This window comes from Bidens hawaiensis, unplaced genomic scaffold (genome assembly GCF_021521415.1).
Source record: "Bidens hawaiensis isolate Kalapana, Puna unplaced genomic scaffold, B.hawaiensis_p1.1 tig00005935_1, whole genome shotgun sequence".
In the NCBI taxonomy this organism is placed as follows: domain Eukaryota; kingdom Viridiplantae; phylum Streptophyta; class Magnoliopsida; order Asterales; family Asteraceae; genus Bidens; species Bidens hawaiensis.
Genome location: NW_027491390.1, coordinates 1,385,589 through 1,409,852, shown reverse-complemented (window position 1 = coordinate 1,409,852; position 24,264 = coordinate 1,385,589). Strand labels below are relative to the sequence as shown.

Genomic DNA, 24,264 nt, shown 5'->3' with positions numbered 1-24,264 from the left:
TCGTTCGAAATTGCGTATACGTATTGAGTCCGACACTCGTTTACGAATTGAGTCCGGCCCTCTCCACATTTCCTTGTGCCCCCTTTATCTACATTTCCTTACGCCCCCCTTTTTGCCTTTTAGTGTAAATTAACGCCCTTTTCGTTCGTAAACGTGTATAATTATTGAGTCCGACCTTCCTCGTTTAGAAAATTTATACTAACTGAGTCCGGACCCTTCACATTATATCCATGCTTCGCCACGGATAGGCTTAAATGAAAACACTTGATTAGAAAGACTTATGTCTAAACAATGTTCACCTAATGACTAGGTGGGAAAGACTGAAAGAACACATGGCCATATTTCTGTCTAAGGTGTGTACACACAATGATTATTAAAGACACCTTACCAAACCTAAAATGAAAGGTACCTGATTTGAACAAACATATTCTATACAACTAATTACACCTCATCAAAATTTAATAACTCAAATTCCAAATGACAATCCTCAATCAAGCCTGGTTGACACTGCCAACCACCTTTCTTGACAAACTTAACCATCTATAATAACATGCACAACCAACCCAATATTATTATTATTATTATTAGTTACCAAACTTGTATCCAAAGAAACACCAGCCTTAAAACCATAAAATAGAAATCATTACTTCAACATTGTTGAACATAAATCTTGTTACATAAACAGCAATCAAGAAATTCAAAGGCTTTATTCAACAGGGAAACAAATTAAAATTCCCCAAAACAGAGAAACAAGAAGCAAATAAAACTCGGAAATTGTGAACATTATTAGAGAAGCATTCATTTCATTCAATGAGTAGAGACTTTAAGATTGAGTAACTTATTAAACCATGATTTCCAGCTGCCGGAGTTCTTCCTCGTTATTCCCACTGTCACCGGCTTTCCATCACCGACATCCTCCACCGGCTGAGGCTTCTTGCACAGCATGAAGTTTCGGACTCCGAAAGAGCCAATGGCCTCCACTGGGCTCAAAGCTGTAATCAAATTCAAAAATTAGTAATCAAATTCAGCAAATAAATAACAATTAGTAAAATCATATTCAGCAAATTAGTAACAAATTTCAGCAAAACAATAAATAATATTCAGTATACTGATAACCAAATTCAGCAAACAAATAATCAAATTTACAAATCCAATAAGCTAGTATTCAACTTCAATAAAATAGTAATAAAATTCAGCATATTGATAATCAAATTGAGCAAACAAACAATCAAATTTACAAATCTAATAAGCTAGTAATCAACTTCAATAAATTAGTAATAAAATTCAGCAAAATAAAATCACATTCAAGCAAAATAGTAATAAAATTTCAGCTATATAATAATCAAATTTAGCAATAAAGTAATAAAATTTCAGCAAAATAATAATCAAATTTAGCAATATAGTTAATTAAGTTTATCAATATAATAATCAAGTTTAGCAATATAGTAATCAAATTCAGCAAAATAATAATCAAACTTAAGCAAAACAGTACCAAATTTAAGCAAAATAATAATCAAATTCAGCAAATAAATACTAAAATTCAGCATACAGATGATCAAACACAGCAAAATAATAATCAAATTCAACAGATTAATAATTAAACTCAACAAACTAACAAACAAATTCAGCAAACTAGTAACGATTTAACGAATTTCAGCTCAATGATAACCAAATTCAACAATTTATTAATAATTAGAACACTAAAAATCAGCAAAATAACAATCAAACCAAATCAAAATCAGAAAATAAACAATCAAATTCAGCAAATTCAATAAACTAGCAATCAAATTCAGCATCTTAATATCAAATTCACCAAATTATCAACAAGAACAGCTAAAATTATAAACCATATACATATATATATATACCTTCGGTTCCTGCGATCGGACAATAGAGAACAAATTCATTAACATTCGACCCGAGAACCGGAAGCCGTCCTTCTTTCGCATACGACTTAAGCGCCGTATCCATAACCGTGGCGACAACCTCCTCCGCATTAACCACGAACCGGATCGGCCCGGCGCTTCCAATAACCGTAATACTTATCAACAACCGGTTCTTCCCGGCCTGACTCTGACTCTGACTCTTCTTCTGCTTATTATACATCAACATCCTTCTTGTCTCGTATACGTAACCCTAACAATTCACAATTATCCAAAATTGAATCAAAAAACAAAAACAATTGATTGATCGGACGGTGGCAATTGATTGGATTGAATTGGATTCAGGGATCAAGGCCGACGCAGCGGTGGTACCAGCTGTCTTTGGAAGATCCGAAGCGGGTGATTGAAACGATCCCCCTGGAGGAACGGGGGGAGACCATAAACCGATTACAGAGGATTTCCACCATTCACAAACGGAGATTTGCAGGGGTGAGTGTGAGAAGATGATGAATTTGAGAGAATTGGAGTTTTTAGGGTTAGGGTTTGTTTTTGATTTGATGTATTTGGGGGAAAATATTGGGGATATAAAGGGGTGAGCTTGCTGAGGCGGCCGACTCTTTCGTTAGCTTAATAATAATAATAATAATAATAATAATCATATACTGGTATATTTGATAATAATCTATATTCATTTTATCGTTACTGGTTTCAACGATCATCTGTTAAAAATGACTTAACGCCGTTATACTTTTTTCGAATTTCTAACTAATATTTTGAGGCTTTTGATCGAATGATGATACGAGTCGATTGACGTAAAACTTAGTTTGAAATGGTGCTCCAAAACAACGAGCTAAGTTTTACACCAATCAACTCGTATTCCCCTTCCGATCAAAATCACTACAACATCAATATGAAATTTGGAAAAAATGTATAACGATGTTAAGTCCTTTTTAACAGGGACTATCGGGAGCCAAGTTTTTTAAATTTGGGACCGACCGTTACAATAAAATAAATAGTGCTTATTATCGGACAATACCAGTCAATATGAATTATTAAAATCCAATTGCCTGATAGAAAGGGGTTCAAATAAAAAAAGTTGTTTCCTAGTAATGGTAAAAACCAATATAATTTTGACATTTGGCACTAAAACCTATGGTGAAAGAATAATTATAGGAAACTATGTCGGTTATAATGGTGAAAGAGTAATTCTAAGAAACTATGACGGTTTTTTGTAATTTTAAATCTCAATCTTTGATTGATATGATCCAATGACTATGATTTATTCTTAGTCTTTTTAGGAAACTACTTATTTTTAGATCAGCCTAAAGTTAGAACTTCATTAAACCACACGCGAAAACCAACCACTCTCCAAGGAGGAGAGAGAGGGTCGCGATTCACATTACATAAAAAACAAATTACACCAAGAATTCCAATCGCTAACCGAAACCTTGTGTCTGTTCTTATACCACATATAAGCCTCACCTGATAATATTATGTTCTTTGTTAAGATTTAAGAGTTTGGATAGTTTTGTCATTTTGTAGGGTAAAGTGGCACGTGGAAAGTGTTACATGTGTGCTTGTGTCATAACTTTTGTACGTATCCTGTATCCATCAACTCAAATTTGATTTCTTTCTCTTATATGCGTGTCCTTATCTTTAGTGTACAAGTTTATATGGATTATATGTACCTCTATACGAATTATATAGCTTAGCAAATGTATAAAAGGGACAAAAAGTGACAACATTATCGGTCAATACGGATCGTATAGCTATACAAGCCATATAGGTTTTCAACTGCTTGTATAGACTAATACAAACTAACACAACTCATATCCTATACGACTCGTAGAACCTTATGTGACCCGTATAGACGAAAAATGGTGTGTGAAAATACGCTATGATGCATGAAGATTTTATGCCTTTTCTTACTGTGATAATAATAAAATTAAAATTAAAATTGTTTATAAATAAAACTAGTAAGAATACACATGTTAGCCTTTTTTATAAACGATTAAATGTTGCATTATACATGGTTTGAGCCATTGACCTTGTGTTTCACCCTTAACCACTTTGACAATTGACACCCTATCAAAGCTACATGTGGTAGCCTTCTGATATTGTTGTGCATTATAAAATTTATGTCATTTGAGCTTGTTTTATGGTAGTATAGATTAATAAAAATAAATAGATATTACTTTAAAATGCGGATTAATAAATAAAACTTATGTTATCAAAATTGATTGAATGTAGCGAACTGAATCTAGGCCAATACTCGTTATGTATTTGTCATGTGATTGCAGGTCGAATATTTGTTTGTTGTGTAATTACGTGGCATATATTTATTGGGAAATCACTCGTCGGTATTGTATTCTCCTGGGTACGTATTTGTTAAAAATTTGTTGTTAGGATTTTTAATACGTCTCTTACCATTTTAATTTTATAGAAATATGAAAGCTAAAGATTATTGTAATAATCAAAGAACGAAAAGAAAAATATTCATGAGTATAATTCATGTAAATGGATAGCCAGATAGGTATATTTCGGGTTAGATATGTTAAGGTATATATTATTACTAAAATATTTGATATCTGTACGTAACAACTTATTATACCTTCCTTTTTGTACCCGTAATAAAGTATATTATTGACGTTTTTAATTTAAGAATATCCTCCTTTGATTATATCAAACAACTTATTCCATTTTTTAATTATAAGCTTCCATAATATGCTTTAACATCCTTTATTATGCGAGTTCCTATTATGCAGTTACAAACGTAATAACGTTTTTATTTAACACAAACTAAACTATATCTGGATAATGGGTAAACGAGCAACAAGCTGCGTCGCTACCTCCTTTTGGATCGCAAAACCTATTCTACTAAATATCAATCCTTGGTTCCTCGGGCTCTGCGAGTCCTTATGGACCACCTTCTGCACCCGCTCCAAAAAGCTAACCGCCTCGGGAGCTAGGGATCCAAATGTGTCGAAGGCAAATGGAATGAACACGTGTTGATTCTCCAAGCACGCTGTCTTATGCTTAGCAACCCTCCTATATTCCGCCCTCAAAACCGTCTGTCTAGGAACGAAGCCACTGTCTCTCAGCCCCACCAATGGGGACACCCCAGTGAGGTCGACACACGCATGCTTACCCCCTGCCCAGCCAAACACAAGAAACGTCCGCAGGACGCAGTGTAGATCTTCCCTCTCTCGGATCAGTTAGAAAGTTAACAGGTGCCTCTTTTTTGGCTGAGATCCCGGCACATAAATACTATTTTTCTTTAACAGCTACATTATGTACACTACGAGTATTAAACTGAAGACCTCCCCACACTATTTACTACGATTTTAAGTTGATATTTTATAATATTTTGTAGCAATTAAATTAATTCAAAAAAGGTAGTGAGGAGATATTATTTTCTAAAAGCATTCATGAGGATATATCCGATTTGATAACATTTATTTTGGCTTTTATCCTTTCACATGACATTCGCGTGGGTAAACTGTCTAAGACCATGTGTCCACGTCGAACCTTGGTTGGCAACTCACGGACCACTCCCTTTGTTAAGGCACCCCACGGACCACACTCTTAATTATTTGCCTGACGCTATGGCGTGAAACATCGAGCCCGCTAGACGTGGTCCATGTGCGTACCGACATGGAGTGAGAACTCAAAGATAAGACCGGTTCGACTGGTTATGAAAACGTTGGATTGTATCATCACAATGGGTGTATTTGTGTAACTTTTACGGTCATTTTGATGTCACTTTCTAAGTTTTGTCACAACGCATATGATATAAGTAGCTAGTTAATTTTAAGAGAAAAGTGTCAAAAACGTTTATAAGGTTTAGTCAATAATGCGATTTTCGTCCAAAATGTTTTTTTTCTTGCACCTAGACTCTATATGTTTCTTATTTCTTGCCAGTTACGTCCAAATCAACTAGTATTTTACCCGTCCGGTGGACGGGAATATGACGTCTATATTATTATAAGATCCACCGACTTTAAACATTTGTCAACTTGTTTGAGATTAACAACGCGTTATAGTACTCACTTAACATTTCACCCCTATTATACTATAAATATCGAAACAATTTTAATTTAGGGAGACCGAATAGCACGGTCCACTTCACAGTGTCAAAACAATTTTGATCAAATAGCACGGTCCACTTCACAGTGTCAAAACAATTTTGATCAAATATCAAATTCTAAAGTAGTAGCATCCATTTCCAACCAGTACACAAACCCCACACAATTAATTTACTAATAACAAAAACTGTTTTTACACAATTAGTAATCAAACATCTTAAAAATATTGTAGGGGTATGGTACTAAACCCGGTTTTACGACCCTAAATTTATTATGTTTGGCTTATTTTATTATATGGACTAATACAATGTTATTGGGCTGAGGGGATTTTGTGGAGGTAACCCTAACTGAGCTAGGCCTATTAGGGTACCATGATGGTGGCCATGAGGCTCCCTATATAAGGAGGTCTCCATCTCCTTATTAGGGGTGGGTCATTCTCAATAAGAGCCACCACCATATTTTTGTGTCTGTGAACAAGAGATCCTGGGGATTTCTTAGCGGTCACCTCCACACCCCCAAAAAGTCATTGCAGATCCCAACCAGCCGGAGAAGAAGATCAAGACGTGGTTTGTTCATCTCGAAATCTGTGGAAACATCGTCATGGATCAGGTCAGATTCATCTCGTGCTTCGACATTGGCGCCATCCGTGGGACGGCAATGAACCACGCCTCGCTCCTCGTCTCGGCCCTCCGATCTGTTTATCAATATCTCGGGTCTACGGTTTCTTCTTTCAGATATGTCCTATGGAAATCCAAAAATCCGTAGATCTAAAAATACTTCAAGATCTGGAAATACACAGGAAGAAATACTACCGAACTTTTGGGGAAAACCCTTAGATCTGTGTTTTTTCTAAATGAAATATACCAAATCTAGTTATGATTTTTTCAGATCCGGGTTCGTTTGAGCAACAGTCACACTTCATATTCATAGATCTATAAATCCTATTAGATCTGTTGGTTTTACATAAAACCTACCTGATGTGGATATTCAAAATCTCTAGATCGTGCGCGCCACCGCGGATCAAAATCGCTCCCTGTGGATCAACTTCGGATTCCGCATGCGCGCTCCCGGCGATCACTCTACGCCACAGCGGGTCGCATACGCGCTCCCGGCGATCACTCTACGCCACAGCGGGCCGCATGCGCGCTCCCGGCAATCACTCTACGCCACAGCGGGCCGCATGCGCGCTCCCGGCGATCACTCTACGCCACAGCGGGCCGCATGCGCGCTCCCGGCGATCACTCTACGCCACAGCGGGCCGCATGCGCGCCCCCGGCGATCACTCTACGCCACAGCGGGCCGCATGCGCGCCCCCGGCGATCACTCTACGCCACAGCGGGCCGCATGCGCGCCCCCGGCGATCACTCTACGCCACAGCGGGCCGCATGCGCGCCCCCGGCGATCACTCTACGCCACAGCGGGCCGCATGCGCGCCCCCGGCGATCACTCTACGCCACAGCGGGCCGCATGCGCGCCCCCGGCGATCACTCTACGCCACAGCGGGCCGCATGCGCGCCCCCGGCGATCACTCTACGCCACAGCTCACGCATATCACATGCTCATGAAGACAGCCAAAACCTATACTCGTGGCGCATATCACATGCTCACGCATCACGCATGCTCACGCGTATCACGTGTGCTCACGCATACCACATATGCTCACGCATCACGTATGCTCACGCTTCACGTATGCTCACGCATATCACATGCTCACGCATCTCATATGCTCACGCATCACATATGTTATTGGGCTTCACGTACGCTCATGCATCTTAGATGCTCACGCATCATGCACGCTCACGCACCACATCTGCGCGTGAGAATAAAGGAGACATTGCGCAGGCCGCGCGTAAGTGACAACAAATGAACAGTCTAATCCAAATCAGGATAAGAACAACCATGATTGTACTCATATGGCTACGCGCCATACTTAAAGGTTGGGAATCCTCATAATATCCCATATGGCTACGCGCCATACTTAAAGGTTGGGAATCCTCATAATATCCCATATGGCTACGCGCCATACTTAAAGGTTGGGAATCCTCATAATATCCCATATGGCTACGCGCCATACTTAAAGGTTGGGAATCCTCATAATATCCCATATGGCTACGCGCCATACTTAAAGGTTGGGGATCCTCATAATATCCCATATGGCTACGCGCCATACTTAAAGGTTGGGGATCCTCATAATATCCCATATGGCTACGCGCCAAACTTAAAGGTTGGGAATCCTTATAAACCCATAGGCCACGCGCCAAGCTTAAAGGTTGGGCACACCTCATAATTTGCCCGAGGATGGGAACCATGCAATACATCCACTTTTAGTTGACATGTTTTTGCAGGTTCGGCTACGAGCCGCACAAACACCAATGACATCATTATTATTATCCGGCCATTGGTGCCTCCATTATTATTTTGAAAACAGGCCGGGATATTCATCCTGTGCGGAGGAGGCCCTTGTGGGCCAGTCATTATCATCATTTTACAGCTCGTAAGACGCCTCGCGCGCAAGCTTTTATTATTCTTATAGCTCGTAAGACGCCACGTGCGCAGGCTTCATTATTCTCATAGATCCGTAAGACGCCACGCGCGCAGGCTTCATTATTCTCACAGATCCGTAAGACGCCACTCGCGCAGGCTTCATTATTCTCATAGATCTGTAAGACGCCTCGCGCGCAAGCTTTTATTATTCTTATAGCTCGTAAGACGCCACGCGCGCAGGCTTCATTATTCTCATAGATCCGTAAGTCGCCTCGCGCGCAGGCTTCATTATTTTTACAGCTCGTAAGACGCCTCGCGCACAAGCTTTTATTATTCTTATAGCTCGTAAGACGCCACGTGCGCAGGCTTCATTATTCTCATAGATCCGTAAGTCACCTCGCGCGCAGGCTTCATTATTTTTACAGCTCGTAAGACGCCTCGCGCGCAAGCTTTTATTATTCTTATAGCTCGTAAGACGCCACGCGCGCAGGCTTCATTATTCTCATAGATCCGTAAGTCGCCTCGCGCGCAGGCTTCATTATTTTTACAGCTCGTAAGACGCCTCACGCGCGCAAGCTTTATTATTCATATAGCTCGTAAGACGCCTCGCGCGCAAGCTTTTATTATTCTTATAGCTCGTAAGACGCCACGCGCGCAGGCTTCATTATTCTCATAGATCCGTAAGTCGCCTCGCGCGCAGGCTTCATTATTTTTACAGCTCGTAAGTCGCCTCACGCGCGCAAGCTTTTATTATTCATATAGCTCGTAAGACGCCTCGCGCGCAAGCTTTCTTTATTCTTATAGCTCGTAAGTCGCATCGCGTGCAGGCTTTTATTATTCGGCGTGCTATATCTTATTCATGCTAGTGCACCATCATTATCATAAAAACCACAACACGTCACCATCATGAAGAAAACCTCCCAAAACTCAAAGACAATAAAGATAAGGCCGAAGAAAAGGGAAAAAACCGCCTCACGCCCTAACACACCTCATAAAGTCCAACGCTCCACATAAACGCTTGCGCGCCCAGGAGCAACGCTGGACTTGGGGGGGCTTGTAGGGGTATGGTACTAAACCCGGTTTTACGACCCTAAATTTATTATGTTTGGCTTATTTTATTATATGAACTAATACAATGTTATTGGGCTGAGGGGGTTTTGTGGAGGTAACCCTAACTGGGCTAGGCCTATTAGGGTACCATGATGGTGGCCATGAGGCTCCCTATATAAGGAGGTCTCCACCTCCTTATTAGGGGTGGGTCATTCTCAATAAGAGCCACCACCATATTTTTGTGTCTGTGAACAAGAGATCCTGGGGATTTCTTAGCGGTCACCTCCACACCCCCAAAAAGTCATTGCAGATCCCAACCAGCCGGAGAAGAAGATCAAGAAGTGGTTCGTTCATCTCGAAATCTGTGGAAACATCGTCATGGATCAGGTCAGATTCATCTCGTGCTTCGACAATATCTAAACGAAAGTTTTAAAAGCTCTCTGGTTGCTCCCTACATTCTCTCAAGCCATCAGATTGCATTATTTGTAAATGGAGACTTCTCATGCATTTAACCCGAATTCAGGGGTATGGGTCTCACCAAACCTAGATATTCTTTAAACGGGTTATAACATCTCATTAAATAAAAAATTAATCTCACAAAATATTTGATGCGAAAATCCTATAAAATAGGGATTTACTAAAAATGAATATTTGATTTCTTTTAAAAAGATATATATTATTTATAATTAAAAAACAATTTTATAGTAAAAAAAATAAACATGTCATGGGTCTCATTAAACTCAAATAGTTTTTAAACTGGGTTATAACATCTCATTTATTTGTGAAACCCTTTAATCATCATAAACTAAGTATATTATTAACTTTTGTACAATGAATAAAATTAAAATCCAAAAAATATATAAACATTATAAACGAATAATGTAAAACCCCCGCAGTACGGGGGATAAAATCTAGTTACTTATAAACTTTAATTATTTTTCCTATTACTAGTTTACTACTATAAAAAGGGTTATGGCATAAGTATATCTTCCACTCAAACCTTTTTTTAATAAACAAGTGGTTTCTTTGGAATACTTGATAGCTAGATGGCTCTAACAGGAACAATAACTGCCAATGTAGAGATTAGTTCAGGTGGAAAGGTGTTACATGATCTCTTGAGGCACACACCAAACGACTTATCTTTCATTTGCCCTAGCAAGGTTCATTCATGTAATCTTCTCAGTGGTCGCATAGGTGCCGTTGGATCCACCATTGTCTGGCACTTTACCCATGGTGCATAAGTTTTTACACGAACTCCGTTCCTTTATTTACGGTTTAGTTCTTCGTTCATAATCTTACGTGGTTGGTAAAGTTTGATGACCAGGATCTATAAACACAAAAACAAATATTTAGATCATAAGCTCGATCTTTATAACTTTCATTAACTCAAAAATTACAATTCTTATACTCACCGTGATATAACCTACAAGCTCGGGTATATATATATATATATATATATATGGGATGGTTCAAGAGAGAAGTCAAGTTATTGTGAAAAGTGTGAGAAATGAATTATGACCATTGATTAAATTGATCAAGAGCCTATATTAGTTATGGCATATTCGTAAATATTGGTAACTAGTTTTAATGACTTTTAATTAAAAAGGTTACTCTTGTAATTTTGTTGTTCTGTTAAATTAATAAACATGAGTGACCATATTATGTTTATGTTTGGCATGTACATTATTTCCTTTTTAATAACAAAACTTGTCTTGTCCACCACCTTGTATAATTAAAAAAACATGAGTGACCATAAATTAATAAATAACTTTTTAACTTTTAATACAGATTCATAAATTCTTCCTACACGACATCAAGTTGTTCCTACATCTCTGCAATTACTTCCGTCTCATTTATAAACTGTTCCTACACGACTTCAATTTTTTCCTACACTTCTTCAAATTCTTCCTACACATCTGTATATTTCTCCTACATACTGTAATTACTTCCTACTCATTTAAAAATTGTTCCTACATGACTTCAAGTTTTTCCTACACTTCTTCAAATTCTTCCTACACATCTGTACATTTTTCCTACATACTGTGATTTATTCCCACACAACTTCTATTTCTTCATATACATCTACAATATTATGATACTATGATTTTATATAATAATATAATATTCAGCGATGTGGATTGAATTGCAAGATATCGATATTTTGATACTATGGTTTCACCTTAATGTATGGATTGCGGGATCCATTATTTAAATTTCATATAATAATAAAATATAAATTATTTAAACAAACAAATATAAATTTCTAGCAACAAATAAAAGATATTAAATATTAATATAGCTAGGGTGAATAATTTAGAATGTTAGTTCATTTAGTTGCAATAAAATAATAAAAAATTAATTCATGTTCATATGAAACTTTGAGTCAATCATGAAACTTGTGTCAGTTGAAGAAACTGGTTGTATGCATCACACTATCACAAGGCAATTACGTAACTGCCACAAACATAATATGGTCAATCAAGAAACAGTTTATATAAAATCTCATGAATTAAAGACACCTCAGTCGATCAACGAATATTTCCATATAAAAAACTTATTAGACGTTACCATCCTACCCCTTCATTTAAATAAAAAGAAAAAAGAATAGAAAATTACTTATTGGTTGGATCCACTTCTCGCATTTCTCGCAATAAATCGATTTCTCTCATGAACCGCTTTGAGCTTTAAGAACTCGAAAGAACTCAACATAACAAATTTTTTTTTTGAATTTTTTTTACACATGTGTAATACGTAAGTGTAAGTAATGTACAAAAAATTATAGTATTTTTTTACACACCGAATCAACTTATTACACTTGTGTAACTAACATTTAAAGTTGTGTAATAATCAAAAATACTTATTCTCTCTCCTGATTCATTTTTTAATTAAATTTAATCTCAGCCACATATTTATTTCCATTTAATTAAATGTGTGGTCTAGAATTGAGTTCTCAAAGTTCTTACAACTCATCAAGTTCTCAAAATATCCCTCCCCTATGTATATATATATATATATATATTTATATATATTAGTTTAAACATGAAAACCTAATTAGACTAGAATACAAACTCCTTATTATACTCAAATACTAATTAGTAAAAACATATTTAAACAATACTTAATAAATAAATTCCTTGTTATCCAAGTCATTTGCTCGACTTGTCCACCAAGTAATTTATTCCATGTAAACCAAATTACGTACTCAACTTGATAAACAAGACACCAACTCATCATAGACTAGATGAATCCCTCCAACGGAAATTACGTCCAACAGTTAGATCATTTTAATTTAGGATCGTCTTTTAGATTTCAGATGCCTTATACGACTTGTAAAAATGACTCTTAACGTAGATGCATACATGCATACAATTAAAAAACGTGAACTCAAGTTACATAACTAAATTCACTCATTTCTTGCATTTCTTTTTATGCATGAAAAAGATGGAAAAAAGTACACCGCAACAGAATTAATCGAAGAAATTGACGAGGCGAACCAGAAAATCGTGTTTAAAGTAATTGGAGGGGAACTTGTTGAGGAGATATACAAAGCATTCAAAATAACATTTCATTGTGAACAAAAAGATGGTAAACAAATGGGAATTTTCACTATGGAGTTTGAGAAGCCAGATACAAGTGTACCGGATCCAACTTCTTTCATGGACTATCTTTGCGGTATTATCAAAGACATGGATGATCACGCGAGCAAAAAATAGATCTCCGAGCTCTATTAAGGCAATGATGGAATGTGCCTTTGCGTGTGTGTATGTGTGTGATAAGTAAATAAAGTTTGAAGCGTATAAACTAAATAAAACGGTTATGGATCCGTATTAGTTCTTGTGAATAACATGTTATGGGTTTGACCATTTGTCAAGACCCGAACCGACAAATGGTCAATAATTAAAAACCCGTTTTAGTATCTTTAGCCTAATGGAACTTGCATTTTAGCATTTTCCCCACCTTATTACTTAACATTGGTTAAGTAAATATTAAGGTTAGATACTTTAACCCGGTTTTGAGCAAACTTACATTTTTTAAAAGGGTTATTATTATAAATTCTTAAATAGTTACATTTTAAACCTTGAACTTTAATTGATTAGTTTTTGCAACAATTATTTTATTTAAAGATCTTCAAGACAACCTTTCTAAATCCAAGACTTTCTTTTATTTAGGCTTCATACGTTAAACTCGTCGTTCCGGCAAATCTCCAAATAATCAATCTTTCAAGTTTATTACTTGAACGTGAGTAACTTCATACCCCGTTTTCTATCTTTTATTTTGGGGGTGACATTTCAACTTATCTAAACTAAATGTTTATACTTGGGTCTTAAACCACAAACGTTGTTGTATACCTTACTTGAATAATTGCTCGATTTGGTGTTCTATGCTTATTTGACTATGTGTTTATCGCTTTTGGATGGTGGAACTATAAATCCTAGACCATTTGGCAACCCCTCATGGCAAGGTGTCTTTAACGTAATGCAATTAACGATAACTATAAAATCCTAAACTATTTGGCAACCCCTTATAGTTGGGTGTCGCTAACTTGTTAGCGATAACTATTTATCCAAGTTTATAGCTATTGTTTATGGTTTTGTATACTAGTTTTGTGGCTTTTCATACTATATATCTATTGTTCAAACTTATGAATTGCTCACCAACCTTTGTGTTGATAAACTTTATTTTATGAAATGTTACAGGTTTGCATCTAGGTTGATTATGGAGTTCGGTGAAGAAAACATCACAAATACCGTTAGGATATTAGCAAAAATGAACAATATTTGATTTGCTATATTTTGTTATATTTTGTTGTATTTGAGTTATGAATATTTGGTTATGTGACATTTTCGATGTTGTGAAATGAAATGAGTTTGTTAAATATTGTCGCTTTAAATAGTGTCATGCGCTTATGAGCAATCGTTGCACCCCGGCATGTTCTGCCGCCTTTGGTCGGGGTGTGACAACCCGAATAACCCGATTAGTGGCGATACTTAACTTTATATACAATGATTAAAAGGTGAAATAAGCACTATAAAGACAATAATGTTTCATTTATGTTGTGTTCATTTAAATAAACGAACGAACATGAACACATATTTCACTCGTTCATCTATGTTTGTGAATGTTTGTTTATGATTGTTCATTTAAGTTTGTTTACGTTCGTTCATGTTCGTTTACATATTAATAGAAAATTATTAAATATTATTTGCATTTAGTAATTATATCACCCTAATATGTTTTATATTTGTTTGTTTGTGTTTATTTAAATGCGTTCATTTATGTTTTTTAATGCATGTTTGTGTTCGTTAATATATGTACATATATGTTCCTTCATGTTCTTTAATCTTTGTTTAATTATGTTCATTTATGTTCGTGAATTCTTCGTTTAGATTTTAAATGAATGATCATGAACACAAATATTTGTTCGATCAAGTGTTCATGTTCGTTAAAAGTTAAATGAAAGAATACAGACGCCTTTGTTCATGTTCGTTCGGTTCATTTAAAGGTTTATATGTGAAATTATAAGAGAATTACTTGTAAAAGAAATTGAAAATTAAGTGGAATGGGAAATTTCGCAACCAACAAGTTACAAACACATAAAACAACTTAAAATTATAAAGTAACATGGTTAACCCGATTAACCCGACAAACCCGAAACCCGAATAACCCAAACCCGACTAACCCGAACCTTAATAGGGTCGGGTTGCGGGTTAGATATTTTTTAAGGAAAACCCGACTAACCCGACCCGATTAACCCGAAACCCAATCGGGTTGACCCGATTAACACCCCTAGTTGTGTGATTGGGCACCACATTTAAGTTGAATTGGTTGGACGGCTCACGGCTACGTGTACTTGCGCGGATTGTAGCCTGTCCCAACACTCGAGTCATGACCTCACATATTCTATGACATAGCCACATAGGCTCATAGTTGGTAAACAATGGGGGCAATTGGACCATGGAGTTTGAGAAGCTGGATACAAGTGTACCATATCCAGCTTCTTTCGTGGACAATCTTTGCGGTATTTTTAAAGACATAGATGACTATGCAAGCAGTAAATAGATCTCGAAGCTCTATTACAACAATAAAAAGTTACGGTTAATGGACGTTGCTGACCTCTAATACGATATTTCATGGTAGTACAAATGGTAATAATTATTATTATAAAAAAAGTTACAATGTTAAATCATTTAATTGGTCGTTAGACATATATATCTAGCCACCATAACTTTTCATTGAGATCGATCTTTCATATACGTTTTATTATCAGTAAACAAATTAAAAATAAAAAGTTTCAAAAACCATCATCAACTATCAGTTAATGCTGGCCTTTATAACGCTCAACTACCTTCCGGTGTATATATATAGTATTATATATACACGTCAGCAAGATTCAAAAGGACCTCCAAGTATCAACAAGACCATGTTTGGTTGTTGATAGTTGATACTGTGACAGAGTCAGACTATTATTATTTCCTGATGGCTGCATATCTTGTGGGCACCTAGTAATAATATTAAACCAATTTAACAAAGATATGACTGTTATCAAACTCTTCATGAAGATTATTAAACACCTAATCATAATCTTTTGTGTTTAATAAGAATGAAAACATTATTACTAGTATGACCGGATTTGCTATCTAAAATTGGACCGCGACGCAATTTGTTGTATGCATGGTTACCTGTCACTTTATATTTAAATTGTTTTGGATGACTGCTTTATGATTTGATACTACATGAATATTACCTGATTCTCTTTTCAAAGTGATATTAATGTAACAAATTGTCTAGACAACTTATTTTTTATTAGATATTTTACATGACTAATTAAACTTAACTTTACAAGTTATTTTTGTGCTTTAGACGTGCTTACAATATTAACAAGCCACGTTATATACGCTTTACATATAAATTACATTAAAATTCTAAAGCGCACATAAAACATAAACCATGTTACTAGATAATTGAAATGCGCATGTTGATAACATGTCTCAAACCCACAACCGATATAAGAAGCTATATTTAAATCACATTTTTTAAACATCTAACTCACAAATTTGTATCTTTTGTTCATCACGGGATTTGTTTGAACCCTCGTCACTTGTTACTGTTAGGCCAAAGACTCTTTGATAATTAATATCGTGTCAAACGAATAGTGTCGATCTCTAGCTAATAAGCTATGATACTTGTCTAAGTTGAAACAAGAAAATAAAAAACTCCTATAAACAAAGCCCTAATCTTCATTTTGGAAGTGATTTATAGGATTTGCTATATTTGACTTTCATCCATGTTCATTTTATTCCCTTAAAAAGCACCTGCTGAATTAAATGACAGTATAGACTATAGAGATTACAGGGTGTGATAATTTTAGCCTTTTAGCAACCAAAAAGTGTTCTTTCCCTTTGACAGTAGCCAAAAGTATAGCAAAACCATAATAGTAAATAAACATTATAACAACAAAATTTTGCAAAATCCCAGTTTTGCCCCTCAATTAGGTCACAACCCACCTACCCTTTATTATAATATAAAGGGTTAAAGAGTCTTTTTACACACATGGCTATGTTATTTTTAGCTAAAAAGCTTGAGCCACATACAGTAAAGAAGTAAGTGAGAGGCATGTATACTGCATAGTATTTAAGGCACAACACAATAAATTCTTTGCCAGAAGGTTTCAGAGGGAACAAGAAGTTAATACTTGTACACTGTGCATTACAAGTGGTACACAGATTTGGACCTTTCAACCATGTAAAATAAACAAGAACAGTAAATTCCCTTATCTAATTCGCTTATCTAAACTGTAAAGCTAATTAAAAGTTTTGCTACCATTAATTCTAACTCATATGAATAAATTAATCATTAAAAAAGAATCAACATTAGCAAAGCTCTGTGCCTCTATGACAGATTTGTTTAATATTAACCTCAAGAGCTGGCATAAGTTGATGAGTAGCCAGTATTACCTCTCAACTTTCTTGACGAATTACATTTTTAATATAAGAAGTTTCTTCTTTTTTTTTCTTCGTCGTTTTATGTATTGGTTACCCTTGAACAAAATTTTTTAAGGCGTGCGCTGCCTTCAACTTTTCTTCTGGATTCGCCACTAAATTAATTAACCTAATTGTGAAGAGGGTTTGGACCTGTGTAAATTATTCTTTTGTCTTCATCAAACACAGTGTTTCTTTCTTTTGTAGTTGCTCCTTGTGGCAGTTGACTAGATATTGAGACTGCTGCATGGGACTGAGGTTGTGTTGTTTTAAACAACATGGTTTTCTTGTGGTTATGGTGGTTGTTGTGGTGGTGGCAAGATGATGGTGGCAAATGAATGAGAATTAAGATGGCCCAGATGAAAAAAAGTTGATATTTTGGATGATAATAATTTATACTTCTTCTTCCTCTAGTTGATGATTTTTTTGGAGAAAATATAGCCATTTGGAAGCTAAGAATGAGATCTTTGACTTGAAGAAAGCAGGCCAAATTGAGTGTCTTGTTATTGTAGTGTTAAATGACAAAAACCCTACTTTTGAGTTTTGAGTTGTGTGTGTGGTTGGGGAGTGTTTGAGAGGGTTTAGTGTAAACTGTAAAGCTTTATGGGTCTGAGTCACATGACTTTGACCCTTGATTCTTGGAATATGTATAGTAGTATACATACATATATATATATATATGTATTGTTTTTGGTTCTAAATATTGGGCTTTGAACCTTTTGTTGACTTGGTTAATAAATACACTATACCAAAACTACAACAACATGTTTTGGCACTTCTAAGTTATAAGTTATCCTTAGACCATCCATCATCTATGGTGGGGGTATCGAAGTCCCTTCACAGTGTCACGTCAGCGTCACGTAATCACTGAGGGCATCGAAGCCCCAACCAATAATGTCTCGTTATGGTTTAATACCCGAAGGGCGTCCATTATATATATATATATATATATATATATATATATATGTATGTGTGAGAGATGAAGAGAGAGAGAGAGAGGGCCCACCAAAATGCCCCCAAAGGCGCCCATAGCATTTGTTTTTATAACAGCAACTTTATAAATGGTGTTCTTTGGATGATATATGCATGTATGGATGATCATTTGACTGATTAAAATGTTACACAAGATACAAATCCAACTAAATATGTAAACAACTTTATAAGTCATATAGATGAATAGGAAGCACCATTATAGACAAATTACCCAAAACAAATCATCACCTAAAGGCTCTTTTCAACAACTATATATGATACCAATATCGGCAAAGTTTCCTATGCGAATTTTTCATGGTGATTACGGATTACAACTTTTACGAAGGACGCCTACTGATTATCAAACAAAACCATGATTTGAAAAAAAGAGAGGTGGTCTGTGATATCATGCAAGCAAAGCCCAACAAGAGAAGTTCACTACAAAAATGGTAGAGCAAGCCCAATTGTCTCACCAGTTAACATCTTTATATGTTAGTATTAGCCATGAATCCCACATCTGCCTAACTAAATACATATTTTGAGCTATAGAAGTTATTGCATATTTAGTTAATTCTTTTCACACACACATATACATACATATATATATATATATATATATATATATATATATATATATATAATGTTGCGTTACTTTTTTTAATAAAATAACCATGACCAACAATTTTTCGGGTGGTGAGATGTCAATGAAACAAGTCAAACAACTGCTAATGACAAATCGTGTGCGATCTACTACGAGCGATGTGGCCATCAATGATCCATTAGCAATAATCGTCAATTATCTATCGGTGAATATTATGTAAGATATGACGACGAGTCTTTACCGCAGACTAGATTTTCAACGAATTTCACTAATAGATTACCGATTGTTGATATCTTCATGACGGATAAGCAATGCATGGTCGAAAATTCCTCTTCTTTGTGATGTTGCAATGTCTACTAAGTTCTCTCTCGTTGACTAAATCATCTATTTGTGGAGAGGTAGCTTGTGCCTATTTCTCACCTCTTTAGCTAAATTCCAATGTAATAACATGAGTACATGACTATCTAGTAAGGAGTTTTACAAAGATGTCATATAAGGTTATTAACAGTTAAGCGTGTTCAGTTATATCACGGAACTATGATTTCATCTTTTCTCTATAAAAATCAACTTATCATTATGTGTCTTTCAAAGTCAACTTATTATTTTGGGTCTTTCAAAACATGTAATTACACGAGTTTGTTCCATATAATATGAACAAGCATGTGTGTATGTACGTTTATACTATGTGTTATGGGAGTCACCCAGTGACGCGAGGAGACCATGTAGGATATGTTTAGCACAAACACTACAACACCTCAAGTGTGAAAGGTGTTGTAGTTTCTATCAATGGTAGCTTCACAAGCGTTGCACACCACGACACATGTAAGCAGGTGTGAAATGTGAAAACTCCAATTGCCTATATGGTACATGTGTGGTGTGGTGTCTAGCTACCTGGCCATTTTATATCTCCCGTTACAGATAGCCTTATAGTTTAAAACATTTTCTTCAAAATACCATTTCCTTATGCACCCACAAACATGTCTATAGAATTCATAATTTTTTTATATGTTTTATTCCTAGGTTCATCACGAGAAGAAATAGACAAGCGATAATCCTTCACGTCAAACCGATCTTCCCTATTTAGTTTATAATCATGATAACTTGATAATCGACTATTGCGTTATATCGGATATGTTCCCCCTCCATATACTGGTTGAGTTATACTAAATTGGGTTCTAATGAACATGTCCCCCCTCCAATTTTTATGAAGCGGGAAATATAATTTTACATAGGCATGTAAAAGAACTGAATGAACAGGAACAAGCTAGGGTATGTCCGTGTTCGTTCTTTTAACTTTATAAACACAAACCCGAACCCGTTCACGAACACTAATCGAACATATATTTGGTGTTCATGTTCGTTTGTTTAGAAAATGACCATGTTGTGTTTTATTTAAAATCTAAACGAACAGTTCACGAATATAATTAACATAATTGAACAAAGATAAACAAACATATTTTGAACATATATGCACATACTTAAATAAACACAAACAAACATAAATGAAAATAAAGAAACGTAAACGAACATAAATGAGAATAAACATAAACGCGCATATACGAACGTTCACGAAAATAAATGAACAGAACGCAACATGTAAAAAGTTTACTAAAATAAACAAACATAAATGAACTTCTCATCGAGCGATACTAAAAAGTTTACTGAACATTCGGTTTGTTTACAGGAGAAAGTTGTTTGTTACAAACAGTTTATTGAACTTCTCATCAAATCACACATCACACAAGTAGTTAGTTGTTAGTTAGTAATTAGGTTTGGATTTATGAAATTTTAAAGTTAGTTAATTATGTATAAATCCCAGTAAACTAAAATAATATATTACAATAATTATCTTTGTGGGCCCATAGAAATAATAATGCCAACAACATATTTGATTGTCCTACTGGAAATTTGGAACTCAAAAGTGCCACGAATATGCTAAATTCCACTTCTTCTTCTTCGGAAGATTCGTGTTTTAATTCGCATCTCTCTTCAATTCTGTCATCTTCTTCACCTCTTAAGTCTTCTTAACCAATACCCACTTCAATTCTTCTCAATTCGCCTTCCAATTTCAGGTATTTGTTAACTTAGGGTTTCATTCTTTCAATTGGGTATTCATGTAATTAGCTAAAATTGATATCCCAAATCATAATTAGAGTTATGGGTCAGATACCAACATATTATACTAATCGTAAATTAGTCTTTTTTAATTTAAATTTGATGTTAAAATGATCAAATCAAGATATGCACATAAGGTGTTCGACGAAATGCTCCGGCTTTCTTGGAACTGGAAATTGGTTTAAAGTTTATATTTTTTTCTGCAGTTTTGTATCTAGTGACTTGCATCTGTGTTGGCAATCAGTCAAAGGGTTGACTGATTGCCATTAATGGGTTCCGAGGATCAACCGATCACGAGCACGGGTGGAACCCGAACGCTGGACCGAGTACATGGAGTTCATGTGATTCAACATTCACCATTTGGGATTGAAGAAATCTCGCAAGATGGAAGCTTTCAGCGGGCGACGGAGGGAAGGTTTACCGTAGGTGTTCATCAGCTCTTAAGAGTCCATACCATGCAGTAAGTAGCTTCGGTTTGCTACTTTGCTTTTATTAATAAATTAATGTTCTTTGTAATTCTATTTATTTTAACAGTTTTATTATCTTTTTTGTTGATGGTGATAGGAAAGTATGGCAGCAGAGACCGTCGTGTTTGAGACCAATTCATAGTTGCCTACATGGTACGAACAATTTATACGGCATGTCGACATTAAATGTTTTTTAACGACAAAATCTAACGTTTAAAATATAAAATTTGTGGTAGGTGATAGACATCTTGGTGAAAGAATTGCAAATGTGCTTACTTCAATTCCTTTTATTGCTGTTGGTATTCAAGCTCCAAGGTATGTTTTCTTTTTATTTTCTTCAATAATGATTAGCATGTTGGATATGATTTGATTATATGAATAGAGGTTACGAGTCAAAATGGGTTCATGTTATAGCAGTTTTTTTAGGTCTTGGTGGGTTGACCTATAAACTTTTTGTCCAAAGTTCAGATTCTTTGATACATAACTAGTGTGTCAAAGATTAGTAATTTATTAAATTATGTTGTAATTATAATATGATTTTTTTTAATTAAAGTTATATATAAATTTAAAGTACACTTTGGATTACTTTAGCTAGGCTTGTAAATGAACCGAGCGAACATGAACTGGGCATGTTTGCGTTTGTGGTTTAAGTTTAACCGAAATATTGTCTGAGCATGAACAGTTAGACGAAAAGCGTTTTCTTGTTCGTGTGCGAACACGTTAAGAAAATGAACACAAACGAATACAAACAAATGAACAAACTTAACATAGATGAACAAACATAACCTAGAGAATATGAAATAAAAAGCAAACGTGAACATCTATTTTTTGGGCCTAGAATTAATAAAGTAGGCTAAATTGTAATGAGTGATATTTTAGTTTCATAAAACCAGACTAATTGTTATGGGTCCAAAAACTTTAATGAATATACAAACGAACGGACTTAAATAAATATATGTGAACTAACATAAATAAATGTTAACAAGCGAACATACACGTATATGAACGAACGCTCACGAACATAAATGAACGAACGAGACATATTCATGTTCGTTTCACTAAATGAACAAATTATTTTTTTCATGTAATTCATTCGCTTATTAATTAAACAAATATAAACGAACTTCCCACCAAACGATTCACTTAACTTTCGGATTATATAAGAGTAAGATGCTAACTGTTTATTATTTTTTATATGTAGAAAAAATCTAAACTCTAAGCTTTATGCGAATTCATTAATCGGGGTCGGAATTGCTTCAAGTTTGTACCATTCTTCTAAAGGAAGATGGCGAAAGTATTTAAGATGGGCCGATTACACGATGATAGCTACCGCTACAGTGGTTAGTTTTTTATAATAATATATTATTATTGATGCATAAACATAAAACTAAGATTAATTCTAAATTTATTGCATATTTCAGTGCTTATCGAGGGCTCTTAGAGACGAAAACCCTAAACTGTTGATGGCTGCATCCGCTTTGTGTCTTCCTATTCAACCACTCATGATTTCACTTGTTCATACCGGGATGATGGAGGTATGCAGAATGACCGTTTTTACCCTTATTTTTCTAAAACTATCAGGTTTACTTATTCCGTTAAAAATATTCAAGAAATTATCATTTTTGTATTTTACCCTTGTTTTTCTAAAACTCTAAAATTTCATATTTACCTTTTTTAACATTAGCAATATTTTTCTCAAAATGGAGATTTACTCACTTCATAAGAAACAAGTCATATTTAACCTTCTCATTTTTGTTATATAAGCTTTTGAATAATAATATTTAAAACTATGTCACATTCTTTTTCAAGACAAATTAGACGTTTAGAAGGTTAAAACTGATTTGGTAAAAATTATAAAAAAATTGAAGGTTAAAACTTGTTTTTAACATGGTAAAGTTATTGTTAATGGATTAATATAAATTTTGAAGTTTAAAAATAGGTAAATATGAAAGTTATAGTTTTGGAACAATAATGGTAAAATAGTCATTTTAGAAATTTGATACTTATAACTAATTTTCACGGGTACATACATATATTTCACAAATTTGTAGGGTTATATATGAAATTCTTTCCTTTTATCGAAAAATTAACGTATCATTTAATAATATGTATGTTGTTCAGGTTGCATTTGCAAGAAGAGCTGTGAAAGATCCAGATCTTAAACCCGTGCATAACGTTCACAAATTGTCAGCACTTTTAGGTGGTGCGTTTTTTGTGGCGGATGATTTGTTTCCTGAAACACCATATCTTCATGCCGGTTGGCATCTAGCAGCCGCTATAGGTGTTGGTGCTTGTAACAAGCTTCTAGAATAGCATAATTCAAATTTGCCGATATTGCCTTCCATTTATCCACTTATCGGTGGACCGCAGAACCTTTTATGTAGTAAAAAATAAAGATTGAACATTCATTAGTTTGGTACTTTTGGTTTTTTTAATATATGTAAAGGTAGGTTTGTAAGTGTAGGTGTTATGTTTTTAAACCGCAATTCCCCAACAGATTTGGAATTAAAACAGTTTTGGAGAAAATGTTTGGATGATTTTGATAAGGATATTGATTTTGTGTTATCCGAAGGCTCTGATATCAATTGTTGGAACAACGGTGTTGCAAACATTCGCTGAATTCCCCAA

At 35.2% G+C, this 24,264-nt stretch overlaps 3 protein-coding genes across 4 annotated transcripts; 2 read left to right on the top strand and 1 right to left on the bottom strand.

The window, feature by feature from the left end:
* Window positions 1-631: 631 nt before the first annotated feature.
* Window positions 632-2,460, bottom strand: LOC143631043 (uncharacterized protein At4g22758-like). 2 transcript variants are annotated; one of them, XM_077099907.1, is made up of 3 exons: window positions 2,256-2,460; window positions 1,869-2,136; window positions 632-992 (listed from the first exon to the last, which is right to left on the bottom strand). In XM_077099907.1, exons 2-3 carry the CDS (start codon window positions 2,110-2,112, stop codon window positions 808-810), a joined length of 429 nt encoding a protein of 142 aa, XP_076956022.1. In that variant the 5' UTR covers window positions 2,113-2,136; window positions 2,256-2,460; the 3' UTR covers window positions 632-807. The 2 variants fall into 2 exon arrangements, with proteins under 2 accessions (XP_076956022.1, XP_076956021.1); XM_077099906.1 differs by having other exon boundaries at window positions 1,869-2,459.
* An 8,088-nt stretch (window positions 2,461-10,548) lies between these two features.
* On the top strand, window positions 10,549-13,254 carry LOC143631042 (MLP-like protein 43). Its single transcript, XM_077099904.1, has 2 exons — window positions 10,549-10,735; window positions 12,944-13,254. The coding sequence occupies exons 1-2, from the start codon at window positions 10,549-10,551 to the stop codon at window positions 13,213-13,215; spliced, it is 459 nt and encodes a 152-aa protein (XP_076956019.1). The 3' UTR covers window positions 13,216-13,254.
* A 7,690-nt stretch (window positions 13,255-20,944) lies between these two features.
* LOC143631041 (uncharacterized) lies at window positions 20,945-24,114 on the top strand. Its single transcript, XM_077099903.1, has 7 exons — window positions 20,945-21,126; window positions 21,376-21,629; window positions 21,734-21,789; window positions 21,873-21,951; window positions 22,838-22,976; window positions 23,058-23,171; window positions 23,758-24,114. Exons 2-7 carry the CDS (start codon window positions 21,439-21,441, stop codon window positions 23,947-23,949), a joined length of 771 nt encoding a protein of 256 aa, XP_076956018.1. The 5' UTR covers window positions 20,945-21,126; window positions 21,376-21,438; the 3' UTR covers window positions 23,950-24,114.
* The last annotated feature ends 150 nt before the right edge of the window (window positions 24,115-24,264 follow it).